The sequence below is a fragment of the Heterocephalus glaber genome, unplaced genomic scaffold (assembly GCF_053883595.1).
Source record: "Heterocephalus glaber isolate CG9 unplaced genomic scaffold, H.glaber_assembly_v1.0 deba00001472, whole genome shotgun sequence".
Lineage (NCBI taxonomy): Eukaryota > Metazoa > Chordata > Mammalia > Rodentia > Bathyergidae > Heterocephalus > Heterocephalus glaber.
In genome coordinates, this window is record NW_028258315.1 from 92,771,355 (window position 1) to 92,799,353 (window position 27,999).

Consider the following 27,999-nt stretch of genomic DNA (forward strand, 5'->3'; position numbering starts at 1 on the left):
AGAATACATCTTTTTCCCTCTTGATAGTAGTAGTGCATGTGGCAAAAGCCGAGGTCAACTCTCATTCCTCCTTAGCTTAGCCAGCTGAGACTGGAGAGAACCCGATTGGATGTGTATCAGCTGTGGCCTGGCCAGGGAGGACTGCCTCACATTCCCTCTGATTTACTCCTGTAGTCCCAGCTACTCCGGAGGCTGAGGAAGGAGGGTCATCTGAGCCCTGAGTTAGAGGCCAGCCTGCATTCGAGGCATGGTGGACCGCTGAGGCAGAAAGGTGGCAAAACCAACCCTAGCCGGGCAGTTTAGGGCCTGTTTCAAAATAACAAATAAAGGAATGGGCTGTATCGTAGTGTAAAGGCCCCAGATTTGATTGCCAGTACTGCAAAACGGATGAACAGAAAGCAAAAGCCAAATGGATGTTGAGATTGCTTGGGCCTGGGTCCCCAGTGGATCTTGGGGTTCAGGTAGGTAGGTGCCTTGTCAGAAATGACACGGCCCTGATCTGGGTAGACAAGGTAATTTTTGAGGCTTACCACAGTATTTACCTTAAGGGGCCACCTTCTGAGTAAGAATGCCCAGAGGAAGGGAAAGGTACAATAAGAGTTTATCCCTGTTTTTATTCTATCAAATCTTATTTCTCACTTTCAGTTTCCTTTTCCTAGTCGGGAAGACCTGGCAAGTTTCTATTTCATGTCTTTGCAACTCAGATTTTCATTTTATAATTCCTTTCTATTTCTTCCTTTCTGGAATGAAAAGCATTTGAATTCCTTTCAGTTGGTGAATTCCTTTCTAATGTAAGAGCTGATAGAGCTGATAACCCGTAAGAGCTGATAACCTGCTGCCGTAGCAGCCTATTTTCTGGTCATTACCGACAGAAGGACAGAACGAATTCAGCCCTCTCAGTCAGTGATCCCTCGGGGCTGAGGGGCTGACGTGGCTGTGTCCGTCTCCCTTCTGTGCTACAGACGGGGAAGCTGAAGTAGTGGCTGTCAGCTGTGGAGTCCATGTGAGCCCCAGGAGTTGCCTCAGCTCGGGCCCTTGCCGAGACCAGGACTCAGTTTTGTCTCAGATTCCTGAAGGCAGCTTTCTGCCTAGTTGTTTTTTTGTTTGGTACCAGGGATCAAACTTGGGTCCTTGCGCCTGCGAAGCAGGCTGCAGAACCACTAAGCTGAATCCCCGGCCCCCTGCCTAGTTCTCGAATCTAAGATTGTGACCTCTTCCTCCCAGGGCAAACTTCCTTCCACTTAGCTCCTCCTCTCACTCCAGTTTTACCTGTTGATTCATCTTTTCCTCCTTGAAGCAGCACTGCCCAGGGAAGTGTTAACGGCTGTTGAAATCTCAGAGTTGCTCTCCAGACTTGTCAGTTCTCAGAGACGCCCTAACTAGCTCTCAGGAGAAGGTGTTACAGAGCTAGGAACCCAGGGTGCAAAGGGCTCCTTTTCCCCTTCTGCTGTGCCTTTCCTGTCCAGCCTACCCCACCTTCCACTCTGCTGTTCCCGTCTCCCCGGCTCAGATACCCCCAGAGCTCCCAGGAATCTCTGGAGCAGGCTATCACTGTGTCCTTATCCTACTCACTTACGTGGCTAAGGAGCTTGATTCTAGATGGCATCTGTCTTGTTATTTAACTGCCCTGTGCCTAACATAGTGTCTTGCATCTTGCTAAAAAATAAAAAAATAAAATAAAAAGTGAAATTTTCTTTCTCCTTAAAAACCCTCCTCAAAGCTGGGCATAGTGGCACATGCCTGTAATCCCAGCACTCCTAAAGGCTGAGGCAGAAGGAGTGCCGTAAAGCAGGTAGACTGCAGCTATGAGGCCAGACTGGGCAATTTCGGGACTTAATGAAACCCTGTCTCAAAAAATAAGAAAGGGCTGGGGATGTAGCTCAGTGCTAAAGGTCCAGGGTTTAATCCCCAGTACTGGAGGGAAAAAAAGCCCTGCTCGAACCCCAGCTCTCCAGAACTGCCTGTCCCACAGTCCATTCTGGCGATCATTACTTTTCTCCCTTATTGTCCTCCATGGTGGCTGGTGCCTGAATTCCAGTACTCCACACAGAGTGACTTGGAGTCCTTGTTTCTATGACAGTCTTTCCTATATTCCTTAAAAAAGTATTGGAGGAAAAGAGCTCTGCTTATTTTCTGTTTTGTCATCCACAGGCCTCCAACTTCGGAATCCCTCAGATAACACAGGAAACCAGGTGTGATGATGCACACCTGTAATCCAGCTACCGCAGAGGCAGGAAGACTGCAAATTCGAGCCCACCCTGGGCAATTTAGATCCTATTCAAAATGAAAAGGGTCAAGGGTATAGCTCCATGATAGAGCCCTGGCTCATCATGCAAGAGGCCCCAAGTTCAATCCCCAGAACTTGAAGAGAGAAATAGTACTTCGCCTAAAAGCACTACTGTCATAATCTGACATAAATGCATGGTATTATCCTCTAGTCACATAATCTTAAATGAGAAAAATCTAATTTGGAAACTCTCTTTGGGTCACATGAAATTTTTCAAAAGGTGGGAGCTGTGAACAAGGTAGCTTTCCTTACTAAACCATTGGATTGTGTGTATAGAATACAGTGAAAACAAAGCGAAGCTGCAGCTGGCTGTATTCAGGGAATACTTCTCAGAAATTTATTTTGTGGAACCAGTGGCTGGTCAGAGCACTGGACCCTGTTTAAAATAACATATTCCCTAGTCATAAAAATAAAACATTTTGATGGGGCTGGGGATTTAGCTCAGTAGCACTGTGCCTGCCTCACCAGTGCAAGGTCCTGAGTTCAATGCCCGGTAACCCCCCTACCACCATTTTTTTTGGATTACAAACCTGTACAAAATCCCAAAAGTATAAAGAAATCATAATTCTTCCTAGAAGAAACATTTTGGTATGTTTTCTCCTGTAAACATATTGGTATACAGATGCATGTATTACTGTTTTGACTTACTAAAATGTCAAGAATATTCCCCAGCTGGGCCGGGGATTTAGCTCAGTGGTTCTGGTGCCTGCCTCGAAAGCGCAAGGTCCCAAGTTCGATCCCCGGTACCAAAAAAAAAAAAGAATATTCCCCAGCATCATTTACTATTCTTTGATAATTTGATTTTTTGTTTTTGTTTTTTGGGGTTTTTTTTTGCGTATGTGTGTGCTGGTCATTGAATCCAGGCCTTCATATACATACTAAACATGTACTATATCACTGAGCTACACCCTAGCCAATAATCTGGGGGGGTTTTTGTTTTGTTTTGCTTTTGCGTTAGAGGGATTCAGACTAGGGTTTCACACTGAGTTATATTCCCAGCTCTTTGCTTTAATATTTTGGGTTTTGTTCGTTTAAGAGAGGTTCTTGCTAATTGCCAAGTTACCCAGGCTGGGCTTGAATTTGTGATCCTGCTTCAGCCCTCCAGAGTGCTGAAATTACAGGTGTACACCACCATGCCAGTTTGATTTTTAACACTGAAAATTCAAGAAGCTGGGTATAGTGGCACATGCTTGGAATTCCAGCTACTCCAGAGGCTGAGGCAGGAGGATTGCAGATTCAAAGCTACCCTGGACAACTTAGCAAGACTGCCCCAAAATAAAAAAGACTGGGATGTAGCCCAGGGGTAGAGCACTTGTCTAGCATGCTCGACCCTGGTTTCAATCTCCAGTACTGCAAAAATAAATCATGACTACACCTTTCTTTGTCTGATCCCTTACTGAGAATTAGATATTTGTCCTTGAATACTATATCTTTGCACAAATCTGATTATTTCCTTAGTAAAACCCTCCTAGAGGCAGACTTACTGAGTTACAGGTTGAGAACATTTTCAAAGCCTTTGATAGGTATAATTAAATCCCAGTTCCTACTACAAGGTTTATTGCATGGTATACTCAATAAATACTTGAATGAAAGAATACATCTCAGTGTTTGGGCCAATTTATACCCCACAAGAAGTATGTGAGCAGAGCCTTGTCCTGGTCAGTCCCTGTCATGATAGAGTAATGATTAAGCAGGATTTTGGTTTCTGTGATTCTGGCAGTGATATGGAAATAAAAAAGTTGAATCCAGCCCAGATGACATATGGTTTTTGGTTTTTTGGTACCGGGGATGGAACTTGGGTCCTTGTGCTTGCGCAGCAGACAGTGAAACCAGTGAGCTAAATGCCTGGCCCTAGATGATATATGGTTTTGCTTTAATAGACTGCTGTTTTGAAACACAATGGGACAGAAATGGAATTTAGGAAGAGTTCTCATTATTTTAGGGCTAAATTATAAAGTTTGATTCCTTCCTTGCATCTCTCTTCTGGTCTCGACCCCTGAAGCAAGTCTGTTATGGGCACTTGACTTTTTAGGGTTGCCGAACAATCTCTTTAAGCTTGATGTCAAAGTATATGGGGTAGAGGTGGAATTACCAAAAAATACTGCTCCCTGTTTGAAATGTAGATGCTTAGTGGAGACAAATTTAAGAGTTGGAAGTCCTCCATTCCGTGAATTGTAAGAAAGGAAGGGACTAGTATTGCTTGAGCTTTATTTTGTGCCCAGTCCCTTCCTGTTCTATTGCAATCCTCATATTAAGTTTTCCATACAGGTATTACTCCATCTTGCAGTTGGGAAGCTGGGGCTCAGGCTAGGTAATTCATTCAAGTTAACAAATGCCAGAGCCCTGTAGATCCTGGTCATCTGATTGCAAATTTAACTTCACCAAAGTTGTCTGGAGGCAAAGGTGTCTGGATTGTGGCCTTAGGCAAACTGTGGAGCAGATTTGAGGCTGGAAAGTCAATCCTGTTTCTCTGGCTCTAGATTTTGGGTTCTTGGAGCCAGTATGGTGGGACCAGAGCCTCCCAGTCTGAGGGGTTTGATTGGAAGTTCTGGGGTTTTAAAGCCTGAGGGCTGAGCTGAAAGCTAGGGCCAAGAATACAGGCTGGAAGTCTCTGGACCGGCTTCTGTGACCGACACCCCCCCCCCCCCCCCAGTTCTTAGAGGCCTGGTCTGAGGGTTCTGGGGTCCAAAGCTTCTAGCTGTGGGGTCCGGTTTTGAGAGTCCAGCTCTTAGGTTCTCTTGTCTGAAGATCCAGGTTCGGGAGTTCCTGTAAAATCTGAATTAGAGGGGCTTGTTTTAGAAAGTCTCTGGGTCTGCAGGGCTCAGACTGAGGGTTCATCTCGGAGGATCTGAGGCTTAGCTGCTTGGGTGTGGAAAGCCGGGTGGAAGAGGTCCAGTTTGTTAAACAGCCTCAGCTTCTGAGGATCTCACCTAAAAAGCCCAATTCTTCGAGGCTTGGTTTGGAAGTCTGCGCCGGAAGCTTTCTGGATGCCAGGGCTCAGCATGCAGTGAGTGTCTCAGGATCTAAGGATGCCCGGCCGTGAGAGCACAGGATTTAGCGAGTGCTAAGGTACCGGGTCTGCCGTGAAGCTGCGAGAAGCTGAAAGGTTCAAGCCCAGGGCAACGACAGGGTGCCGCGGACCGCAGCTGTCCAGCGTGCAAGAAGCCCCGAGGGGCGCAAGTCCACAACCAGCCGGTGTGGGCCGCCCGGCGCCGAGGCGCTGGAGTTGCGCGCTAGGACCCGGGGCGCGGCTGCGCGGTCGTTGGTGACAGCGTCGGCGGCGCGGGCCCGGCGCTAGGACCCGGGGCGCGCGTGTTGACAGCGGCGCGAGTCTGCGTCTGGGCCCGAGCGCGTCCCGGGCGGCGGCGGGGGCGGCGGCATGGCCTTCATGGAGAAGCCGCCGGCCGGCAAGGTGCTGCTGGACGACACGGTGCCGCTGACGGCGGCCATCGGGGCGAGCCAGAGCCTGCAGTCGCACACGGTGCGCGGGCGGCGGGCGGCGGGCGGCGGGCGGCGGGCGGGCGACCGGGGGCGGCGGGCGGGCCCTGCACCCGGGACCCCAGCCTCCCTCCGGCCCCGAGCGCTCCCGGGAGCTGGGCCGAGGGCGCCTGGCTCCAGAGCCGGCGCGGCTGCGCGGCCCCGGCCCGGGAGCTGGCGAAGGGGACGCAGCCGGTCCTGCGGGGCAGGTGTGCGATCGCGCCCGTCCTCCTCCTCCCACCTGCTCTGGAGTCTCCTGACCCTGAGACCCACTGGAGCGGCATAAAGAGTAACCGGACCTCTAGCAGACAGGCAGAGTTCATTTCTGTTACACCTACTGTCTTTAACGGCGTTTTAAAGCCGTGGTTGTTTTGTTTGCCTGTACCTTTTTTCCGAAAGGCATCCTGTGCATTATAATTTACAAGCAATAAAGCTGGGAACCAGCAAAACCCCTGGAGCTGCCCAGTGGGACTTGGGGAAATAATGAATGGGGAGAGTCCTTACGTTGTAATGTTTTGTCGGGCCACCGAATCAGATTGCAGCTCAGAGGCAGGCTTGTTTACCATTGCAGTGTGTTTGGGGGTTCATCGTGTGGAGGCTAAAGCCCCACAATTAGCCTTCTGTTTTGCTTTTTGTTCAAGCTCTTCTGGTGTTCAAAGAGACCTTTGATTCTGTTGTATTAAAATAGGACTTTTTTGGAACCTGAGTTTCCTCTTCCGACAGCCATGCTTTGTAGGCCTTGAATTGTTGAAAGTGTCCATTTCCAGTTAGGAATATTATCATTTCTTTAAACAGTGCGCGTTATTTCATTGCGGATATCTTTAATCCTATTCTGTAGACGTGTGAAAAGCCGCCATAGAAGACTGAATTTGTTAAACTTGTAACTTGTTGTGAGGGAGTATTAAGGATTGAAATTTGGGACAGGTAGTCAAAAATTATTCAGACTTGACCGTTGGCAAATAAACCTTACAACTTCTCAGGGAATATAGTTCGGCCTTTTAGTTCTATTTTGTACCGAAAGTAAAGAGCGAGATGCTTGTAAGTCCTCAGACCACTTATTGCAGGGAGCATCCCCTGGTGGCTGCAGGCCCAGGCCATGTGCTCGTCCTTGCCTGGGCCTTACTTCCTCAGTTTACCGTTTAATTACTTCTTACTTTTCTGCCCACCAGGCCATGAGAGGAGAGACAATTCTTGTTTACTTTTGGGTCCCAGTTCCCGGTAGGTGATAGGATTTTATGTGGTTTTTTAACAAATAAATAAATGAATTGCAGCCTTCACGTGCCTCTTCCTGTTTTGTGAAATGGTAATTTCTGTGAAAATCAGAACAACATAGCACCTGAGATACTAACATAGAGGTCCACATTTTACCAAGATGGTGAAAGATGTAATGGAATTCCATTTTTATTGCAGATTTTCTTTTAAAAAAATAATTTTAGGGTAACAAAATGATGGTTCTTATAATGATGACTGAACAGGGAAGACAGTGACTCACAGGAGACCCATAGAGGCAGATGTGGTGGAGTAAAAAAAAAAAAATGTAGCCTTGTCTTGCGTAATTTTTGACTGTTCTGTATTCTTGTCATTAGCTGTAAAGTTTGAGACCTGGAAATGTTGCATCAGCCTGAAACTTTATTAAGAAAATCATATGCTGATGCAAACGTTTTGGACTACCAAAGTCTTTATGAGTAAGTCCCTTTAAAACATGGACTGCTGGGAATTATTTTGGAATGAAGTAGTTGTTACAAGGGTTAAGTAGAAGAGAAGAGAAAGGCCTAGCTTCCTACTGAGAAGATCGAGAATAGCTTTCCGGCTTGTTAGCTGAATGAAGGGAGATGGTGTCCCAAGGGTGAAAGGTCTACCCTTGCTTTGAAATACTGACTCTTTAGGAACTTAATCCCTTGGCAATGGACAGAAACGTATGGCAGGGAGTATATAGTAGTAGACATCCATTGAGTTGAAGAGGGATGATCTTAGTATAGGCCTGGGGTGACAGTCATCATGTGACATTGGTTGGGTAAGTCAGACTTTTTCGTTTTCGTTTTGCCGTGTGTAAATGGGAGTAATAAAAGCATCTGTCTTAGTCACTTTCTTGTTGCTGGGACAAAACACCTGACAACTTCAACTTAAAGGAAGACAGGTTTATTTTCCCTCATGGTTTCAATCCATGGTTGGCTGGATCCAAGGCAGCAGCAACAGGATAGCAGAGGGGCATGGAAGAGGAAAAGGTCCGAAACTCATGGCAGCCAGCAAGCAAAGACAGCAGGGAAGAGCTGGGGCCAAGATACGCCCTTCCAGGTCATGCCTGGATTCTTATGAAGATCTAATACAACAGTCTTTCTCAGCATTTATATGAAGTGCATTCCTTCCTTCTTCCATCTCTTCATTCCCCGACAGTGTATGTGCAGAGAGTTAATCATGTTAAAATATACACTGCAAGTAAGCTCATTTCTGTCCATAGTTTCTTTCATATACTAACTTTGTTTCATCTTGGGAAACAGTTCATAGCTGAAAAGTTTTAGCATGTATCTGCTTTAGGATTTATGAACTTGAAAGGGAAAGATTCTATAGGGAAAATATAGACCCAGAAGGATGCAGGGAACACAAGGCAGAACCAGAAAAGGTGAATTTTCGAGAGCAGCCAGAGGGGTACGCGGTGGAAGATGATTCAGTGCTGCCAGTGGTTTGAGTGATTTTTATTTTCTTTTTTATGGAGAGCAATGAATTTAGCTTCAAGAAATAGACCAGACCTCTCCTGCAAGGAAATGAAACTTCCATAAAATCAAAAAGGCCACTATTTAGGGACAGGATACTTTGAGCCTAAACTCAGTGGAAGGGGGAGGGTTGTCACACAGGTGATTTGTGAGAGAGTTCGGGAGAAATAAGAGAAGACAAGGAAAATATAAGTTCTTGGGTACATGAAAGGAAAAATTTAAAATCAAGAGTCTAAAAAATGTTAACCTCACTGAAAAAGAAGCCAGAGGAATCAGACAGTGTTCTGCAGAAGGTTGTTAGCAGATGTGCCGATCTGGTCTTTTCTGGTTGGTTTGTGGCAGTATGGGTAGCTTTTCATCCCAATTTCTCTGACTTAAATAGTCTTCATGAAATTCATCTGCATCAGGGCCCGTTTACTCTGCATTTGGTGCATTTTGTTCTTGAAAAACAAAAGATAATTAGTGATATTTGGGCCATAACAATTTTTGAAAATCCATGGAAAAGGTAATGTTTCCTGTTAAAATCTTTACTGAAAGTGAATCTCCTTGAAGTTTTGACTTTTGGAAACTACACTTCTGCATGTTTGTTTATTCAACAACACTCACTGAACAAAAATGATAGGGTGGTGAATTAGAATGCACCTGCTTTCCTGGAGTTTTTGTCCTACTGGATTTTGAAGTCTTTGTTTTTCTAAGGTATATACGTCAACCAGGATATTTACTCGTTATAACACAGAGTTCCTTCTGTAGCTTGTTTTATTGAGTTTCAGCTTCTTTTAAACAGTCTTTTAAAGTCTATTCCTATATCATCCAAATATCTATTCAAATGGGGTGCCAAAAGAGAACATATCATTGTCTTCAGAGCCTGAAATTGTAAGGTAATCCAGTACTCAATGTCAGAATCTACCTGGGCTTCTTTGGGGGCTTCTGTTTTGAAGTTTCTTCAAAATTCCACATTAGACTGAATACTTCAGATTTTTTTCTTTGAAGATATTTGCATAGACAAATGCAGACTATATGGTAATTAAGTTGGGAGCTCTTCCACACATTATAATAAGGTAATAATAGCAGTTATTTTCTGAGAATCTAATCACTCATCTACTTAGTTATGTATTTTTCTTCTGTTGTCCTAGAAACCTTGATGAATGCAGTCAGAAAGCTTTGAGCTGGAAGCCTTTGCAGACTGGTAATGAGTTCATTTGAGATTGTTAAGTGATCACTTTTCATTGAAGAGTCGGTTCTGGCAGCCTGATTTAGGAGGCCTGATGATACCCAGTCTTGTATATCACCTCTTCTGAGGATTATCCCATGAGGAAGGTTTCTTGTGAGAAGAAAACAAATCCGAACTTGGCGGTAGTTTGTAAGAGGGATTCTGAGGCTGGAGTTTATTTTGTGCGAAAAGATCAAAAAGATAATTGTGTGCTTTGCTTCCCTGGGGAGCAGCAGAAATAGCCACACCTTCCATATGGATAGTGATCTTGAGATTATTCGAAATATGGCTTGACTGAGGTTTAGATGGCTCATTCAGAGCAAATGACTCAAGCCCTCCGGTGTCCCCGCCGCCAGGCAGGTGGTACTGTAGTTCCTTTGTGAGCTGTGAGAGTGATTAGTGTGTGAGTGCCTTTAGATGAAATGATGCTCTGTGTTGCAGCTTTTGGGGGAGCTGGACCTGAACGTTTTGGAACTAAGTGCTTCAGTAGGGCTTTGGGAGAGAGGATAATAGATTTCTCTCGTTTTGTTTTGTTTTGTTTTGTTTTGTTTTTTCTCCTTTAAACTGGAAGTCACTCCTCTCAGTGACTTTTTTGCAACTACCAGGCACATTGTGGGGGAGAGTAAAGAGAGGTCGGTGGCCCTTCATTGCAGGCCGAGACTTTTGACTTGGGTCTGAGGGATAAGTGCTTTATTTTGGGTAAACAGTTGGACCTCAGGAGGGGAACAGTTTGTGTAGATGGATCGTTTGGCCTCCAGCTGAGACTAAATTTGGGGGAGACTGGCCATCTGTAGCTGAGGATTAGCTAGGACAGCAAGTGTTTCTCCTTGCCTTCTAGACGAACACAATGGAAAACAATAGGGCCACTGTCACTGCTGTCTTCAGATAATTGAGTAGTTACATCTTGGTGGCTAAAAGCGCACTGTCATCTTTAATTGTACATAAAAGGAATCTGCTGGAGTTTGTTTTGTTTTGGTTTTGGCAGTAGCTTCATATAATTTATAAACCACCCATTTAAAGCGCACATGTCAGCGGCTTTTAGTGTATTTACAGAGCTGTGAATCTATCACTGCAATTTTAGAATTTTCAGTAACCCCAGAAGAAGCCCAGCACTCCTCAGCCAGCACCCTGGAAAGTTTTTATTTATTTATTAAATTTTTTGAGACAGAGTCTTGCTTTGTAGTTCAGGCTGGCCTCGAACTCGTGGTAATCCTTCTACCTCAGCCTCCCAAGTGCTGGGATCAGAGTCGTGCACCACCACACCTGGCCAAGTTTAATAACACTGCAGCATGTTAAACTCAGAATGTATTCTAAGCACAAGTTCTTCGGTTCTTCGATCTCCTTAGGGGATAACCTCTCTCCATAGATGTTCACACACCCATCAGTATAACCTCACAGAACCTCCTGAGCTGAAGTCACTCTCAGGCTATGGATCTTGGGGTAAACTTGGAGAATTAACATATTTTAATGGTATGTTGCATGTATTTTTTAAAGGCTGCCACAGACAGTACTTTAAGAAAACCATATTCTTAAAATAACAGATGGATCACATCAAACTGCTGCAGGTTGCAGCCCGGTACCCTCTGGTGTGTGTAAGGGTGACAGAGTGAGTGGCCCAGGAAGAGCCCAAGGGGCTCCGCTGGAGGGCAGGGAATGTAAGCGCCAGCCCTGCTGGTCGCAGCACCTCTGTTTAAAATATTTAAACGAGTCTGCCCACATTTCTTTGACATGATTCATTAGCAACAGGTCATTCCTTTTCCTTTTCCTTTTTTTTTGGGTGTGGTACTGGGAATTGAATCCAGGGCCTTTGGACTGAGCCACACCTCCGGCCGTTTTTTATTTTTTATTTTTTTTTGAGACAGGGCCTTGCTAAATTGCTCAGGCTGGTCTTGAACTTGTAATCCTCCTGCCTCAGCCTCCCAGAGTGCTGGGATTACAGGTGTGTGCGACTACACCCAGCTCAAATCATTTCTCATTCAATTGAAGTTCTTTTCCCTGGTGGTAAGGGAGGAAATGAACGTGGTTGGTGTGGGAAAATCCCGGGCCTAGAAATACCTAAGAACCCACTTGGAGAGATGTAGAGATGAAGAGGAAGAGCAGTCTCGTTCCTCCTGGCGCCCCTGTGGGCCTCCTTGCACGTTAGCTCTGCACAGTTTCCTCTCTGCGGAGGCAGAGCAAGATGCCGCTGCTCACAGAGACCTCTCGTGTCGGGTGAGGGCCCGGTCAGCGGAGAGCATGTTGGCCCAGCAGAGCTCAGAGCATGGCCGGGGGCTTTCCGCATGTGACTGTGCAGGGTCCCTGAGATTTTAGCCACCTCCCTCTCCTTTACTCGGCGGACGCCTCACCTCGGAGCTCCGGCTGTCTGACCGGTGCTGGGGTGGGTTCTAGCGGCAGCTCCCGTTCCTAGGCCCCATCCTTGCCCCGGCAGCAAAATAGGTGCCTTGTTCTGCCTACCTCTCCGTGTCTCTCTCTTTTTGATTTTTTTGTACTGGGGATCGAACTCAGGACCTTGTACTTGCGAGGCAGGCGACGGCACCGCTGAGCTACATCCCCGGCCCTGTTTTGTTCTTTTTTTTCCTTCTTGGTGCCAGGGATTGAACTCAGGACCTTGGCTTGTGAGGCAGGTGCAGCACCACTGAGCTAAATCCCCGGCTGTTTTGTTTTTTTGAGACAGGGTCTCACTACGTAGTTCAGGCTGGCCTTGAACTCACTATGAAGTCCAGGTTGTCCTGGAACTTAGTGGTTCTCCTGCCTCAGGCTCCCGAGTGCTGGGATTACAGATATGCACCACCATGCCCTGCTTCCGTGTCTTCTCTTGAAAGTGTTTTGCTGTTGTTGTTGTTAATTTTTTCCCCCTGTACTGGGGATCAAACTCAGGACCTTGCACTTTTGAGACAGCCACGGTGCCACTGAGGTAACTCCCTGGCCTTTTGAAAGTTTGTTTGTTTGTTTTTGGTACTGGGGATGAACTCGGGTCCTTGCCCTTCTATTTTGATTCAATTTCAAACTACAACAGCTCCAGGCATGTAGACAGTAAGCATTCAGGGTACACAATGACTTGAATGAATACTGTTTTTTAAGGTGCAACTCAGGAAACCCTTCCTGTATACCCCTGTCTCATGTCTTACCTACCAACCTGTATATGTCATTTTTTCCTCTGAAATTTCCATTCAAAATATTAGTCCCAAAGATAAGAGCATTTTGCACACCTGTTATTTTTACTTCCCTGTTTTCTGTTTATGCTCCCTTCCCCCAACATGAAACGGAACAATTTGGGGAGAGATAGTATCTTAATGACCCTGGACAAATTGCTTCCCATCTTCAACATGTTTCCTGACTGTGAAGTGGGGATAGACAGGGAGAGGGACTGAGCTCCTACCCAGGGAGCGGAGATGGCCGAGTCCTCTGTCCCTCGGTGCTTATGGCCCTCCTAGGTGCCAGGGTGTTTGTTCCGCACGCTGCCTAGTGCTTTTGTGGCACTTAGGTGTATTGAGTGGAGAACAGAAAAATTACTTATTTTCAAGTTTATCTTTCCATCAGCTGTAATTACTTTGCTAATATGTGGCAGAAAAAGATTCCACATCTCAAAGAATACCTCCCTCTTCCCTTTTGTTCCTTTTTACCCTGGAGGGACTTTTTTTTTTTTTTTTTTGGTTTAGGGTTGAACTCTGGACCTTGTGCTTGTGAGGCAGCTGAGCTACCTCCCGGGCCAGATGTGTTTTGACATGCAAGTGCAGCACAGGCTCTCCAGGCTCTGCCTTGAAGGGCACAAGAGGCCCCTCTGAATCACAGTCCCAGACAGTGACTTAGGTGGCGGTTTTCTCAGTCCTGCCTTCTGGCTGTGCAGGAATGGAGGTAGTTCATTTCATATATTGGAGGTCTGTGGGCCGTACCATCTAATGAAGACTAATAGGAACCACATAAGTACAGTAATCTTCATTTTCTGGTAGCCACAATAAAAAGGTAAAAAAAGCTGGGTGTGGTGGCACACACCTATAATCTTAGCACTCAGGAGGCTGAGGCAGGAGAATCACCATGACTTCAAGGTCAGTCTGAGCTACATAGTAAGTTCAAAGCCAGTCTGAACCACATAGCGAGACCTTGTCTCAAAAAAATAAAAAATAAATTAAGTTAAATATATTGTTTAATCCACTATATTAAAAATACTATTTCAACATGCAATTAATATACAATTGTCACTATTTTTTACATTTCTTTTGTCATACAAAGTTTTTGAAATCTGTATATATATTACAACACTTTTCAGTTTGGACTAGTCACATTTCAAGGGCTTAGTAGTCAAGTATTCCTTACTGTACTGAACAGATAGAGGCAATAAAAATAATATTCAAGGTGTGTATGGTTCCGTATGCCTATAATTACAGCACTCCGGAGGCTGAGGCAGGAGGATCACACACTGAGCCCAAGCTCAGCAAAGAGTTTTAATGTGAAAGTTCTGCATTCAGTTCCCAGTACCAGGAAAAAAACCAATCAAATGCATTGTTACAGAGAGAAATCCATGTTATATTAAATGGAGAAAAAGCAAATCATAACACTGTGTTTAGTCTGCTTTCATTGCCATAAATACCTGTTTATACCTGCTAATAGTCTACAACTACACTGGCTGGTACTGTAACCACGAGGCTATTCTATTTTATTTTTTTGTTGGGTTTTTTTGGGGTTTTTTTGGTACTGAGGATCAAACTCAGGACCTTCCACTTGCAAGGCAGGCAGGACACCAGGCTATTTTAGATTAATAAAACTAAGTAAGATAAGAACAGCCTCTTACACTAGCTGTATTATAAGAGCTCAGTAGCTTTATGTGCACAGTGCCTTCCATATTAGATGCCAAACCTTGGATCACTGCTGTCACCCAGCTGCTGGCCTGGGTGAGAAAGACTGGGTGAGGCTTTGGGGCCTGGAGCCCTGTGTGCGGTGGGGCTCTGAGCAGTGAGCCCTGGAGCCTCCCTGGAGACAGCAGGAAACACAGGCAGGACGCCTCATGCTGCAGGCCGTGTCCGGGCCGAGCATTGTGTGAACCCGAGCAGTCTGGAGGAGGAGGAGGCGGTCCCCCTTGTGCACAGCTGAGATTACAAACTACTCGCCTTCAACATGCTGGGTGCCTCAGAAACCTGATGCCTGCTTCAGGCATGTTCATATGAAAACGTAAGGCTTGCTTAATACTATGGAGAGAAAATAATTTTCTTGTTTGTACATAACTTCTGTGTGGTATCTAGATCAGTTTGTGTCCAGGTACAGTAGTAGGAGGTGGGCTGCAGAGTCCGGGGGCACTGAGGCAGGAGACTGTGGCCATGTGTCCTGAGCGCTCCACCCCGTCCTCAGCTCCCACGCCCTGACTTGGCTTCCGGTCCTTCCTCCATCCTTTATCCTGTCAGCTTCCTCCTGACCCCACAGACCTGTTCTGCCTGCCCAGCCGCCCTCCATTCATCCAAAGGAGGCTGTGTATAAAATGAAGGCTGCTGCCCAAGGCCACAGGATGTAGGAATGCCCTTCCAGCTGCCTGGGTCCGCAGGGCTGTGGGCCTGGGGCTGACTGCATTCTGGCCCACCACTTACTAGCGTGTGCCCGTGTCGAAGGCATCTGCCCTCTTTAAGCCTTGGGCTTTTGTTGGGAGATGGAACAAGCTGAGGGCTAGGAGGTAGAGAGTGTGTGCTGAGAAGATGTATGGCAGCATTGTGTGTGTGTCGCAGTGACAGATGTGGCTGGTGTGACATTGGCTGTCTCAGGATGACAGTGACATGTTCAGAGCAGATAGAGTCATAGGCTTGGGTGTCGTCAGCTCTGTTATCCCATGTGATGAGAGCCATTATTAAAATTAGGGGGGACTCCCCGCCTGTCCTTCTGCCCATAATTGTGGGCATCTTTCCCACCAAATGTTTTACAGCAAATAGAAGAGTTAAGTTACTTTACTTTCATCTTCGGTTTTTCCAGTGTCTCCAGCACAGTAAGAGTACAGTAAAATGACCAAAAACTCCCTTGCTAAGGAAAAGAAGTGATCCATCGGAGTTATCTTTTCAGGCTTTTATCTAAATTCAGATAATCTCGATCCTGTTCATTCAGAATTCTTTATTTATTTTATTTCATTTTCTGGTGGGGTAGCAGGGCTTGAACTCAGGACCTCAGACCTTGCGCTTGCGAGGCAGGTGTGGCGCCACTGAGCTAAATCCCTGGCCCTCAGTAGTCCTTATTTGAAAGTAGCAAGCCAACACCTTTTTTTTTTGGTGATGCTTGGGATTGAACCCAGGGCCCTGCTGTACTTGGCAAGTGCTGTACCAGTGAGCCACACCCCTACCCTGCAAACCAACATTTAAAAAAAAAAATTGATTTTCCTTCTCATAAAAGTAATACATGTTCATTGAGGATAACTTGAAAATGTAGAAACCTGTGACAGCAGAAGCTGGAGTAATACACCACAAAAATGAGAGGCTCATGAAATTGTTTCCTGTATTCACAGAGCACCAGAGGATGGTTGCTTGTTTTCCTTGCCTTTTTAAAAAAATTTAGGTACTGGGGACTGAACTGGGGAGCACTCTACCACTGACTTACATCCTCAACCCCGTTTATTTATTTATATTTTTAATTACTTATTCATTTGTTTATTTATTTTGGAGCACTGGGGATTAAACCCAGGGCCTTTTCATGGAGCTATAGGGCCAGCATTTTTATATTTTTTATTTACTTATTTATTTTTAATTTTTTCCCACCAGGAATCAAACTCAGGACCTTGCGCTTGCCACGCAGGCACAGTGCCACTGAGCTACATCCCTGACCCTTATATGTTTTATTTTAAGACAGGGTCTCACTAAGTTACCCAGGGTGGCCTTGAATTATGGTCCTTCTGCCTCAGCCTCCTGAGAGAAACTGGGATTGCTCCACTCTCCTGCCTGTTGATTAAGTGTGCCCCAGTGCATCCACCTTCAGGCATCTGTGTTTGCTGTTCTCTCAGCGGGGAAGCAAACTAAAGCTGCAAGCTGGCCATTGTGCTGGCTGCTGTAACTGTGCTATAGCATGGAATATTCTCCATAACCCTTTGAAAAGGTGTGATTTTTGCCTGTGAATACACTGAGGCACAGAGAAGTTAGGCCAGCAAACTGGGTCCCCTTGAGTGCAAGGCCTGTGCCCTCTCCCCGTAGTGACTTGTTGCTGTGGTAGGGAGGAAGGATAGCTCATTGTGGCCAATCATTACACGGTGGTCAGGCCCTCTCCAGCTGCAGGACTCCCAGGTGGCCTGTCTGGGACAAAGGAAAGGAAGACCAGGTTGGACAGACACTGCCCCGGGAGGACTGCTTCACCCCTCAGCAGGTGCTTGGGTCAGAGCCAGCCAAGAGTATGGTTCTTAAGTACCAGAGCCCACCCAGAAATCATTACTGCCTAGAGATCAGAGTGTGCATGTTCATTCTCTTTTCTAGCTGGTTACATAGATGGTGGGTGGTGCTTTGATTATGTTCACTGCATTCATTTATACAATTTAGGGCACTGTGAGGATTACTAAATGAGTAAGTGAAGGTTATATTTGGTTTTGGAGGTATTTGTTGTTTGATTTGATGTAAGATACAATTCCCATTTTAGCAAATTATGTAAGCTGCTTTGCTGTCAGTTAAGGTCATTCATTGTACTTACAGTGCTGTGAGTGCTGGCTGTTGGAAATGCCATGCCCATTCTGTGCTCGTGTCTGAGGTCCAAGGAGTGTGGAGCGCTTCTTTGCCACATTTCTCCTAGCTGGAGCATCACCTGTCTTTGAAGTCAGTGTGGAGACCAGCCCTCCCACCAGGAGACAGTCCCCCTCGAGGAGAACCTGCGCTTCAAGAGACCTTGAGAAGGGGTGGGGATGTAGCTCAGTGGTTCTGCTGCCTGCCTCACAAGCACAAGGACCGGAGTTTGATCCCTGGTACCAAAAAATAAAGCAAAAACAGATCATTTCATTATTATTGGGCCAGGGATTTAGCTCAGCGGTTTCGCTGCCTGCTGCGCAAACACAAGGACCTGAGTTCAATCCCCGGTACCAAAAAAAAAAAAAAAAAAAAAGAGAGAACTTGAGAAGGAAGAAGAATGTGTGGTCACGGTTGCTCAGCTGAGGCAGGGAGCGAAGTATGTTTGTGATGTATTCTTTGTCTATTCTGTGAGCAGAGTAAAAACTGGGGAGTTTTGTTTCACATAAATCAAATTGGGGAATTCTGTTTTGTGTAAAATAAAGCGCAGGGCTCTGTGATCCAGTCCATTAGATTTGTAAATTTACTTCTTGTGGTTGGAAAGGAGATGTGCTTGGCTTCACTTACCTGGCGGAATTTATGTTAAGGTAGAGGCAGTTCTTCAGATGCCTCTTAAAACCCTTAATATTTTCATTTGTTTGTGGGCAGTTTTTGTACATTATTGGGCGTACAATAATCGCAATAGGTCAAAGATAGGTTCTAACACTGAAAATCTACAGATAAAACAATGACAAATAATGAATATTTAGCAGAGCAAGGAATAATCATTAATTCTTTTGGGGGGGGGTGGTACTGGGGTTTGAACTCAAGACCTTCGCACCAAGCTACATATTTTATTTTGAGACAAGGTGCCGCTAAGTTCCCCCGGCCCGACTTGAGCCCGGATTCCTGCCTTAGCCTCCCAGAGTGATGGAATTACAGACATGCACCGGAGTGTACAGCTGTAATCATTCATTCTAAGTTACATGTTAAAGACTGTGTCCAGCTAGGTAGGTGGCCAGAGGGCTGAGCAGAAGTCCTGCGGGCCGACTCTGTTCTGAGAGTTTCCTCAGAAACCTTGCTGTCCTTGAAGGCATTGCTGCTGCTGTGGCTTGTGTGCCGTCACTGTTTGCCCTGTGACCCTGTGATTTTGCACATCAGCTCTGCTAGAGAGCTACATCCGGGGCATACATTGTATGCTTGTTAAGATTTTCTTGGGAGGCTGTTTGACTGCCTGGTTGCACAGGCTTCCTCCCTCCCAAGGGTGCGAGTGCCCCACCCACAAATGCCCACCAGCAGGTGTTTACTGTGCCGCTGGCCTCACGTTCTGCTGGGGGCTGTCTGGGCCATGAAGAGATGTGTGATTCTAGCCCCTGAAGAGCTTAATCCAGTTGGAGAGACTCCTCCTTCTCCAAACAGATGGATATAGGATGGAATAGTAATAATATATTTAAAAATCTGGGCTTCCCAGATTTTTGAACAAGTAGCAAACATCAGAAGGAGAGAAATGACAAGGATATTTGAAATGTAGAGTCTGATGCAGAAGGGTTTGAATAGCAAGAAAGGGTTATGTCATTTTGCTCAGGAAGCAGAAGAATGTTAAAGCTGAACAAGGCGGGTTGTGTTTATCCTATGGTCAGTGGGAGCCATGGAAGGTTCCAGAGCAGAGAAGTAACATGGTGGTGGAGATCCAGGAAAGTCCCCTGGTTTTAGCAATCCGTTGGAGCTTCCTTATGAGGGAAAGTGCCAGGAGAGAAACTGGCTTGGGAGCGAACCCAGGGGAGTGGTGTGGCTGTCTTCCACCCCAGATAAGGCCTGTATCCTTCGAGACTCTTGTCCTCAGGTGTAAAATGGGTGTAACCATTCTTCCTTGGTCACCTCCGAGAACACTGGCAGATGATGTGAGCAGTGGGTGCTATGGGAGCCACCACTAAAAGGGCCGGGGTAAGGGGCTCCAGAAGCTCCGGTTAAGTACAGACTGTACCTAAGCGGACGGAAGAGCTGGGCCCTGGGAGGGAGGCCGAGAAGGAAAGGGCTGGGTGTGGAGAAGACAGGGGGCTGAGTGTTTGCTTCACTTGTTTCCTTCCTTCCTTGAGAGCATTTTTTTTTTTTTTTGGTACCAAGGATCGAACTTGGGACCTTACGCTTGCGAGGGCAGGCGGGAACCACTGAGCTAAATCCCCGGCCTGAGAGTATTTTTTATTTTTGTGGTGTGGAGCTGCTTCTGATTTCTTTAAGAGGTTTTACAGCCCTGGTCCTCACCCTGCTGCACGTTAGTCACCTGGGGAACTCCTGACCTCTGATGTGTCTGACCCTCGCCCAGGTCAGCATTTCTGGGAGACAGAAACCAAGCCTAGAAACCATTTGTTTTTCTTTTAAAGTTCTCTGGGAGATTCTGGAATGCAGCAAGGTTGAGACCCTCTGCTTTAGGGGTGGAGAGGTGGAAGCACTGACGGGCATCTGTAAAACCTCGAGTCTTTCTGTACTTTGAGTCTCAGGAGAAATCCAGTAGCTGAGCCAAAAGGGACTGAGGCCATGAGTTCATTTTCTTTTTTCTCCTGGTGCTGGGATTACAGGCATGCACCACCACGCCTGGCTCATGAGTTCATGTTCTGAAACCCTCCATCCAGGTCATTTATCCTCCAGAAAGTGACAGACCTTCAAGGTGTTGGTGAACTTCCTGTGAGGCCCCTTAGGGATAAGCTGGTTGCTAGACTAAATGTCATTTAGCCTTTACTTCACTCTGTGTACATAAAACAAGCACCAGCCACTTAGCCCTGGGATTTGTGACATGTTTATCACAGGTGACCGAGAGAAATAGTGGTGAAAGCATTCATGGGAGAGAGAGAGAGGGAGAGAGGGAGGGAGAGAGGGAGAGAGAGAGAATATTGTGTGGAGTAGGCTACTTTGAAGGCCTTAGCTTCTGTTTGTAGCCTTCCTAGAATAACTTGGTTCTAGGTGTGGTGTGCACCCCTGTGATCCTAGCTACTTGAGGATCACAATTTCGAAGCCAGCCTGGGGATCTTAGTGAGTCCTTAGCTCAAAAATAAAAAGCGGGGGATGTAGCTCAGTGATAGAACACTTGCTTGCCTATGTGAGAACCTGGGTTCTATCTCTAGTACTAGAAAAAGGCAGACAGATTCAAAATCAAGTTTTCCTAAACCAGTGATGGCAGACCTTTTTTGTTTTTTGGTACCAGGGATTGAACTTGGGTCCTTGTGGTTGCAAGGCAGGCGGCGGAACCACTGAGCTAAATCCCTGGCCCCAAAATTGCTGTGATTTTTTTGGGGGGTGGGGTGGGGTGGGTACTGGGGATTGAACTTGGGTCCTTGCTGCTTGCAAGGCAAGTGGCAGAACCACCGAGCTAAATCCCCGGCCCTGGCAGACCTTTTATAGACTGCCCAAATTGCAACCCAAAACCCACTAATTTATCACAAAGTGCCAACGCTGCAGTTAAACCGGATGCTCAGCTGCTAGGGTGATGCTCGACTTGGTTGGCATCCTGACAGAGGGCTCCTACTGTCCTAGTGTGGTAAAATCCTAAAGGCCCTTTTGGAAACTCGGGAAATGCAAAATACCCCTGAGGATGCTTATTTGGAACATGGCAGATGTTGGAAGCATCACTCAAAAGCTGTGGAATGAAGTCCACATGTAGCGCCCTCAGGTGAGAGTCATTGTCTGTGTCATGCGGGGTGACCAGCTGAGAGGAGTCGTCCTCAGAACTGCCCAGGTCATTGGTGGTCAGCCACATCTGGAAGGTCGGAGGTTCTTGGGAGTCCAGGACTCAGGCTCCATTCCCAACCAGCTGCTTCTTAGCTGTGTGGCCTTGGAGAGCTCTGTCTCTGGCTGAGCAGAAATCTGGAATGTAGAACAGAATAAGTGTTAGGAAAGTCAGCGAAGTTCTAGCACACGGTTAGCGTTAACTTCTCCTTCTCTTTAATTTCCTCAGAAATCATGCGGTTCTAGTGTGTGTTCAGTTTGACAAACCAAGGTACCAGACAGACCATGGTGACTTGCTCGGGTCTTCCTTGTATGCTTGTTAAGAGGAGCAGGCGGGAGCCGGGCCTTTGAGGAAGGGCCTGCGGATGGCACCGATCCCTGCAGCTCAGTGCTGCCCCACACGGGCCTCAGCTCGCCCTCCATGGCTTCCAGCCTTCTGCAAGCTGTAGGTTCTGTTCCACATCAGGGAGGGCAGGGAAGATGGGCATGATTCACTGCAGGATTCTGGCCTCTGACTAGCTCAGGAGGTGGCGACCTGGCTTCAAATGCTGGCTTTTATTGGTCCTCCGGGCCTCTTCTCTGCTTTCACAAGAGCTTGCAAACAGGAGGCAACCAGGGTGTTTTTTGTTTTTTTTTTTTTTAGTTTATAGGAATGGAAATTTGTGGTGAAAGTTATTTCCTTTTGCTCAAACTGTATGGCATTATCAAGCAGTCTAAAAAAAGTTCAGATGATTTTATAAATAGGGATGAACTTGCTCCACTGAAGCAGATTAAGAATATTTCTGAGCAAAATCACATTCTTTATCTTCCTATTCTTTCTATGTAATCACATGGCAGATGGGTTTGGGGGTACAGTGGAGGGCTTTTTCTCCCCATTTTTTGTTGGCTTATTTGTTTTGGGCAGGTGATACTGGGGATTGAACACATGCTTCATGCATGTTAGGCAAACGCTATGGTTCTCTGTCACATCTATGTGGTCAGCAGACGTGGTGACGTGGGCCTGTAATCCCAGTGCTTAGAGGCTGAGGCAGGAGGATCGCCATGAGTTCAAGGCCGGCCTGAACTGCATAGCAAGCCTGTCTCAAAGAAACACGAAAATGAAACAAATATATCTAGTCAATTTTGTTGGTCTCTTAGGGTAATTTAATTTCATTTTAATTAACAAATAATAATTGTATGTATTTATAGGATACAGCGTGTTATCATGACAAATACTTGGTGAAATGATTACACCAAGCTAACGTCCATCACCTCATCCATTTATCATTTCTTTGTGGTGAGAGCATTTAAAATCTGTTCTTAGAAGCTTGAAACTTACATTATTATTAACTGTAGTTACCATGCTGCGCAGTGGATGACTAAACTTACCCCTGTCTAGTTGACACTGTACGCTTTGATCAACAGCGCGCTGTCCGCCCTTCCCTGTCCTCTGATGGCCACCACTGACTCCCTGCTTTGGGGGCTTCTTTCTTAATGGCCTCTGCAGTGGCAGCAAAGTGCCACAGTGGGTGGCACCTCGCAGCCCTCAGTAACAAGGCAGAACCTCTGGGTCAGTGACCGGGAGCCTTTTAGAGACCACATGCCCACTGCAACCCTGAGCCCCACGTGTTCATCGCAAAGTGCAACACCTCAGTTCATCTGAATGTTCAGCTGCTGGTGCCACAGAGACGGCCCTGCACATGCGCTGGGTTTCCACCCTTCCCTGGGTGGCACGCTGGGTGCCAGGGGCCCGGGGCAAGGGCAGATGATGGCTTGAGCTGCCGCACCATCCTGCACCCACAGCTCCCTGGCCTGGGTGCCCGAACTCCAGCCCCTAGGCCTGGGTTTCTCTTCTTGCCACACTGACATTTGGGCCACAGAGAGCTTTGTCATGGGGTTGTCGTGTGCGTCCAGGATGTTGGATGGTATCCCTGGCCTCACCCTGTTAGATAACACTCTTCTTTCCTCCGTGACAGGCAGAAATGTCTCCCAACATTGCCAGATGTTCCCTGAGAGCAAGTCCACCCCTGTTCTGAGAACACTGACCCAAATACAAGGGTATCTTAGCAGAAATATGTTAGTCAGGATGTCATTTTGGGACGTTACACCCTGGTATCCAGATCATGTTTTATCTTTATTTTTTCTTTGTGTGTGTGTGTGTGTGTGTGTGTGTGTGTGTGTGTGGTATTGGAGATTGAATCCAGGGCCTTCGCACCGAGCTACATCCCCGGCCTAATTTTATTTTTCATTTTGAAACAAGGTCTTGCTGTATTGCCAGGGCTAGGCTCGACCTCCTGCTCCTCCTGCCTCAGCCTCCCAGAATCCCTGGATTACAGGCATGCACCACCATGCTGGCTTTCTTGCACTGTATTGTAGCTGTTGCTTCCTATCTGCCAAATACTTTCCTAAACATAACTGTAGGCTATTTTATAACTAAGTTTATATTTTAAGAAAACTAATAGCATTCAGAGTAATGTCTTTCTAGTCAAACTGCACCTCCCTTGATCAGAGTTATATACCCAACAGGAAAACATTCCGGATGTGGAACATGGAAGGTGCTTAGTCCATGTTTATGTTCAGTAACCGCATCTTTGTGAATCTCATGTCCAAACTTTAAACTCAAAAGTATGTCAAGTAGGCCAGCAAATGCTTTCCTAACACCTGCTAGCTACCCAAAATTGAGCTGGAATTTTTTAGTGTTTTGGTGTTCAATAAATATTTATTGGATGAATGAATGAAATGGACTGTAGGAGGACCTAGGAAGAGAAGGGAAACATTGGCCAGGGTCGCAGATGCTGCCACAGTTAACTTGGTGGTGCATTTCCCCGAGAGCTGGAATTCTAAACAATTACTGTTATTCCTCTAATAAATGAGGCAGTGGATGCTTAGTCTGGTTTTTGAGACTTAATATTTTCCCCTGTTTTAGACATCAAAATGAATCTATGTGTATTTGTTTGGAAATGAATGAGCTAATTTATAGCTCTACTATTAAAATATAAAAAGCCAGGCAGGGGCTGGAGATCTAGCTCAGTGGTTTCGCCGCCCGCTGCGCAAGCGCAAGGACCCGAGTTGGATCCCCAGTACCAAAAAAAAAAAAAAAGGCCAGGTAATTTGGCAGTAAAATAGCCCAGAGCAGAGAACATTTTAAACCTAAAGAACTAATTCCCCCAGTGTAAGACTGAGATGTTTTTAGCATTTTGTTTTTGTATTTAGAAATAATTACATTAGCATATTACTCAAGAGATTTTTCATGCTGTACAAAAAGTTTTCAGAAATTTATTTTTAACTCCATTTGAAACCAGCTGGGCATGGTACCATGTACAGAGTTGATTCATTCATAACGGAGTGTATATTGTACCATCCTTAACATATATGTATCAGATGAGGTCAGAACGCTTGCTAATGGCTTTTATCAGCGTTTGCTAAAGAATTTAAGAGTCTTCCACTAAGGTCTGTCAGATAGCTAGGTCTAAAAACAGGCGTCTGGGGGACCGGGGATTTAGCTCAGTGGTTTCGCCGCCTTCTGCGCAAGCGCGAGGACCAGACTTCCATCCCCGGTACCAAAAAAACCCCAACAAAAATAAAAACAGGCGGCTGGGGATTTAGCTCAGTGGTTACGCCGCCTGCATCCTGCATCGCAAGCGCAAGGACCCGAGTTTGATCCCTGGTATCAAAAATAAATAAATAAATAAATACAGGAGTGCACCTCCACGACCCCAGCTTCCTGTGCTTTTGATATCTGCAGAGTTTGAGTGATATCCTATTTCACTCCTGATACTAGTAATTCATGTCTTATCTCTTTGTTCTTTGTCAACTTTGCTAGAGATTTGTCAGTTCTTTTATTTTTTTCAAAGAATCAATTTTTCATTTTATTGATTTTTCTCTCTCGTTTTCTCCTCTGACCTGTATTTGTTTTCTTCCTTCTACTTGCTTAGAGTTTATTATGCTCTTCTTTTCTGAGTTCTGGAGGGAGGTAGATTATTGATTTGATATTTTTCTTATCTAAGCATTTAGTGCTTCCGTTTCCCTCTCAGCATTACCATGTCTCATAAATTTTGATAGGTTGTTGTAGGGCAGGAACAATTACCTCATCTCTGCCAGGGTTCCAGGATAGGTTTGGTATAAAAAGTTACCAACACAGATTAACAGGAGAATAACATAACAGGTACATTTGATCGATGTTTTTACGTGCCATTGGAGCCTTCAGAAATAAAGACCCAGAGACTCGGGGAAAACTGCCTGTCTTTATGCTTAGGTTTGATGAAGCATGGACAGCCATTTTGAAATGTGACTGGACAAAGGGACGTTCTTGTGGTAAAAGATCGTTGGGAAGCCCAGACAGGCCTGTCTGTTAGGGTTCTTCTTGGCCCCTTTATGTAACATTTCTTTCTTCTAGGTACATGGCAGGACCCTTTCTGAAGAGAGGATATTAGGGCCCACTGTCAGACAAGGCAGATCAAAGAATTTATTTGTGGCCACACAGAAAGCCACAGGAAGGATAAAATATTTCTAGGTCTAGTGGCTGGCTTTCCCTTGGGAAACCAAACCACTTGGGAAGGAGGAGTTCTAGTTTCTATGGCAAGAAAAGGGAGGGCAAAGACAGTATCAGAAAGATCTTGTTTCTGGTCTCCTTTCCCTGAGTTCAAGGTATTCAGCATGTCAAGGCACCATACTTTGGGATATCATGTTCTAAACCCAAACCCTGCATTTTTTTTAGTTCAATGCGTTTTTTTTCTCTTGAAATTTCCTCTTTGACCATGGATTATTTAGAAGCATGTTGTTTAGTTTTAAACTTTTTGGAGATTTTCCTGTTATCTTTGTTATTAATTTCTATTTTAAATTTGTTGATGTTTGTTTTATGGCTCAGGATGTGGGTTTGTTGTTGTTGTTGTTGTTGTTATTGTTGTTGTTTTTGGTACCAGGGATCGAACTTGGGACCTCGTGCTTGCAAGGCAGGCTGTGGCACCACTGAGCTAAATCCCTGGGCCAGGATGTGGTTTATAGTGGTCTGAGACACCTGGTCACTTAAAAAGAATTTGTATTCTTCTGTTATTGGACAGAGTGTTCCATCAGTGCTATTGTTTGATACTATTGTTGAGTTCTTTCATATCCTAGCTGGTTTTCTGTTATTCTTTCAATTGCTAAGAGATGAGTTGAAGTTTTCAACTATAATGATGGATTAATCTTTTTCTTTCAGTCTGTCAGTTTCCGCCTTACATGTTTCATGATTCTGTTCTTTAATGCACACACATTTAGGATGGCTGTGTCTTCCTGGTAGATTACCCTTTTGTCTTTTTGTCCCTGTCTGTCTCTGGTGAAGTTTGAATGTGCCCTACCCAAAATGCTTAGGACCAAAAGATCAGTTTGTCAGATTTGGGAGTATTTCCATATACTGTACCACTTAGGTATCCCTAATGTGAAAATCTGAAATGTGGGGCTGGGGATTTAGCTCAGTGGTTTCGCTGCCTGCTGTGCAGGCACAAGGACCTGAGTTCGATCCCTGGTACCAAAAAAAAAAAGGAAAAGAAAATCTGAAATGCTCCAAAATCTTAAACTTTGGGGGGGGGACTGGGGATCACGTGGTGGATGCTCAAAAAGTTTCAGATTTCAGAGAATTTTGAATTTTCTGATTAAAGATGCACAATGTATGCCTTTTTTTCCTCTGAAGTCTACTTTGTCTGATATTTTTACTCATTTTCAACTCTAGGATTTTACAACTGAGGCTCTTTCTCCTCCTCCCCCCCTTTTTAGGAATATATTATTCGAGTACAAAGAGGAATTTCTGTAGAAAACAGCTGGCAGGTAAGTAAGTATGTATTGTCAGTTTGAAAAAAATCTTTGAACTTGTGACCAAACCCTGATTCAGGACATCTAAAAATCTGGAAAACAAAACATTCATGTAATTTAAATCATATTTCTTTTAGCTATAAGCCTTTTTCGCTTTAAGGCAAGTTTTTTTTTTTAATTCATTGTTTATTGGTACATTTCAGGTATACAATACGATGACATTCATCATTGGGAAAGGCAAGTTTTACAAAAGGCTTTTCCATTCCCAGTTGTTTGGTTAAATTATGTGTAGTGTCACCAGGAAGTGTGTAGGAGTTTGTCTCTAGCCCAATCCAGAACAAGATACCTGTAGCCATAGTTTAGGCAAGTGAGGTTAGAATTCAGTCTACCAGGTAGAAAGATAAGATGGTGTCCTCGATATTGTACAGTCTGGGGCACTGCATTTTATGGACACCTAAATCCATTCATGGGCAACTTCTACTCAAACTAGGAGGGTCTTCTTGGGCTCCCAGGCTCTGCTTTCCTCTGTGGTGGCATCAAAGGAAAAGACTTCTAGACAAATCTAGAAGTCCTTCCCATCCCAGTTGATTTACAGAGAGTGGCTGAGTTCTGAGTTCTGTATTGGGACCATTCTTTACTGTTTTAGTAATTATTTAAAAAAAATTTTTTTGGTACCAGGAATCGAACTCAGGACCTTATGCTTGTGAGCCAGACGGCACCACTGAGCTGAATCCCCCAGCCCTTTAAAAAATATTTTAAATATCAACTTTATTGAGACACAAAGGGGTGAGATAAAATTCACCCTTTAAGGTATATGCTTCAATGCTTTTTAGAATATTTATGATTGTTATCTCTTCCTCTTGGATTTTTCCCTTAACAAGGATATAGTGACCTTTTTGTCTTTCTTAATCAGTTTTGGCTTGATATCCACTTTGTCTGTAAATAGAATAGCTACCTCTGCTTTATTCCAGGTTCCTCTCACATGGATTATTGTTTTCCATCCTTTGACTTTCAGTCTATGCGTTTCTCTTTTTATACATTTCTTTTTGAATTACATGTTTCTTGTATACAGCATATTGTTGGATCTTTCTTCTTGATCCATTCTGCCAATCTATTTCT

At 45.2% G+C, this 27,999-nt stretch overlaps 1 protein-coding gene and 1 long non-coding RNA gene across 22 annotated transcripts in view; one reads left to right on the forward strand and one right to left on the reverse strand.

The window, feature by feature from the left end:
• Positions 1-5,544: 5,544 nt before the first annotated feature.
• Positions 5,545-27,999, forward strand: part of Pxk (PX domain containing serine/threonine kinase like) — a 72,113-nt gene continuing 49,658 nt past the window's right edge. For 10 of the 20 annotated variants that reach the window (XM_087181552.1, XM_087181554.1, XM_087181556.1 and 7 more), the window contains exons 1-2: positions 5,594-5,768; positions 26,845-26,895. In XM_087181552.1, the coding sequence (XP_087037678.1) occupies positions 5,667-5,768; positions 26,845-26,895 (153 nt within the window). In that variant the 5' untranslated portion in view covers positions 5,594-5,666. Of the gene's footprint in view, positions 5,769-26,844; positions 26,896-27,999 lie in introns of all 20 variants that reach the window. The other 10 variants (XM_087181560.1, XM_087181561.1, XM_087181564.1 and 7 more) reach the window with 3 other exon arrangements.
• LOC110345701 (uncharacterized) overlaps positions 20,173-27,999 on the reverse strand; it is a 34,315-nt gene continuing 26,488 nt past the window's right edge. For both annotated transcript variants that reach the window (XR_015439197.1, XR_002389226.2), the window contains one exon: positions 20,173-21,252. This is a non-coding gene — a long non-coding RNA (uncharacterized LOC110345701). The remainder of the gene's footprint in view (positions 21,253-27,999) is intronic.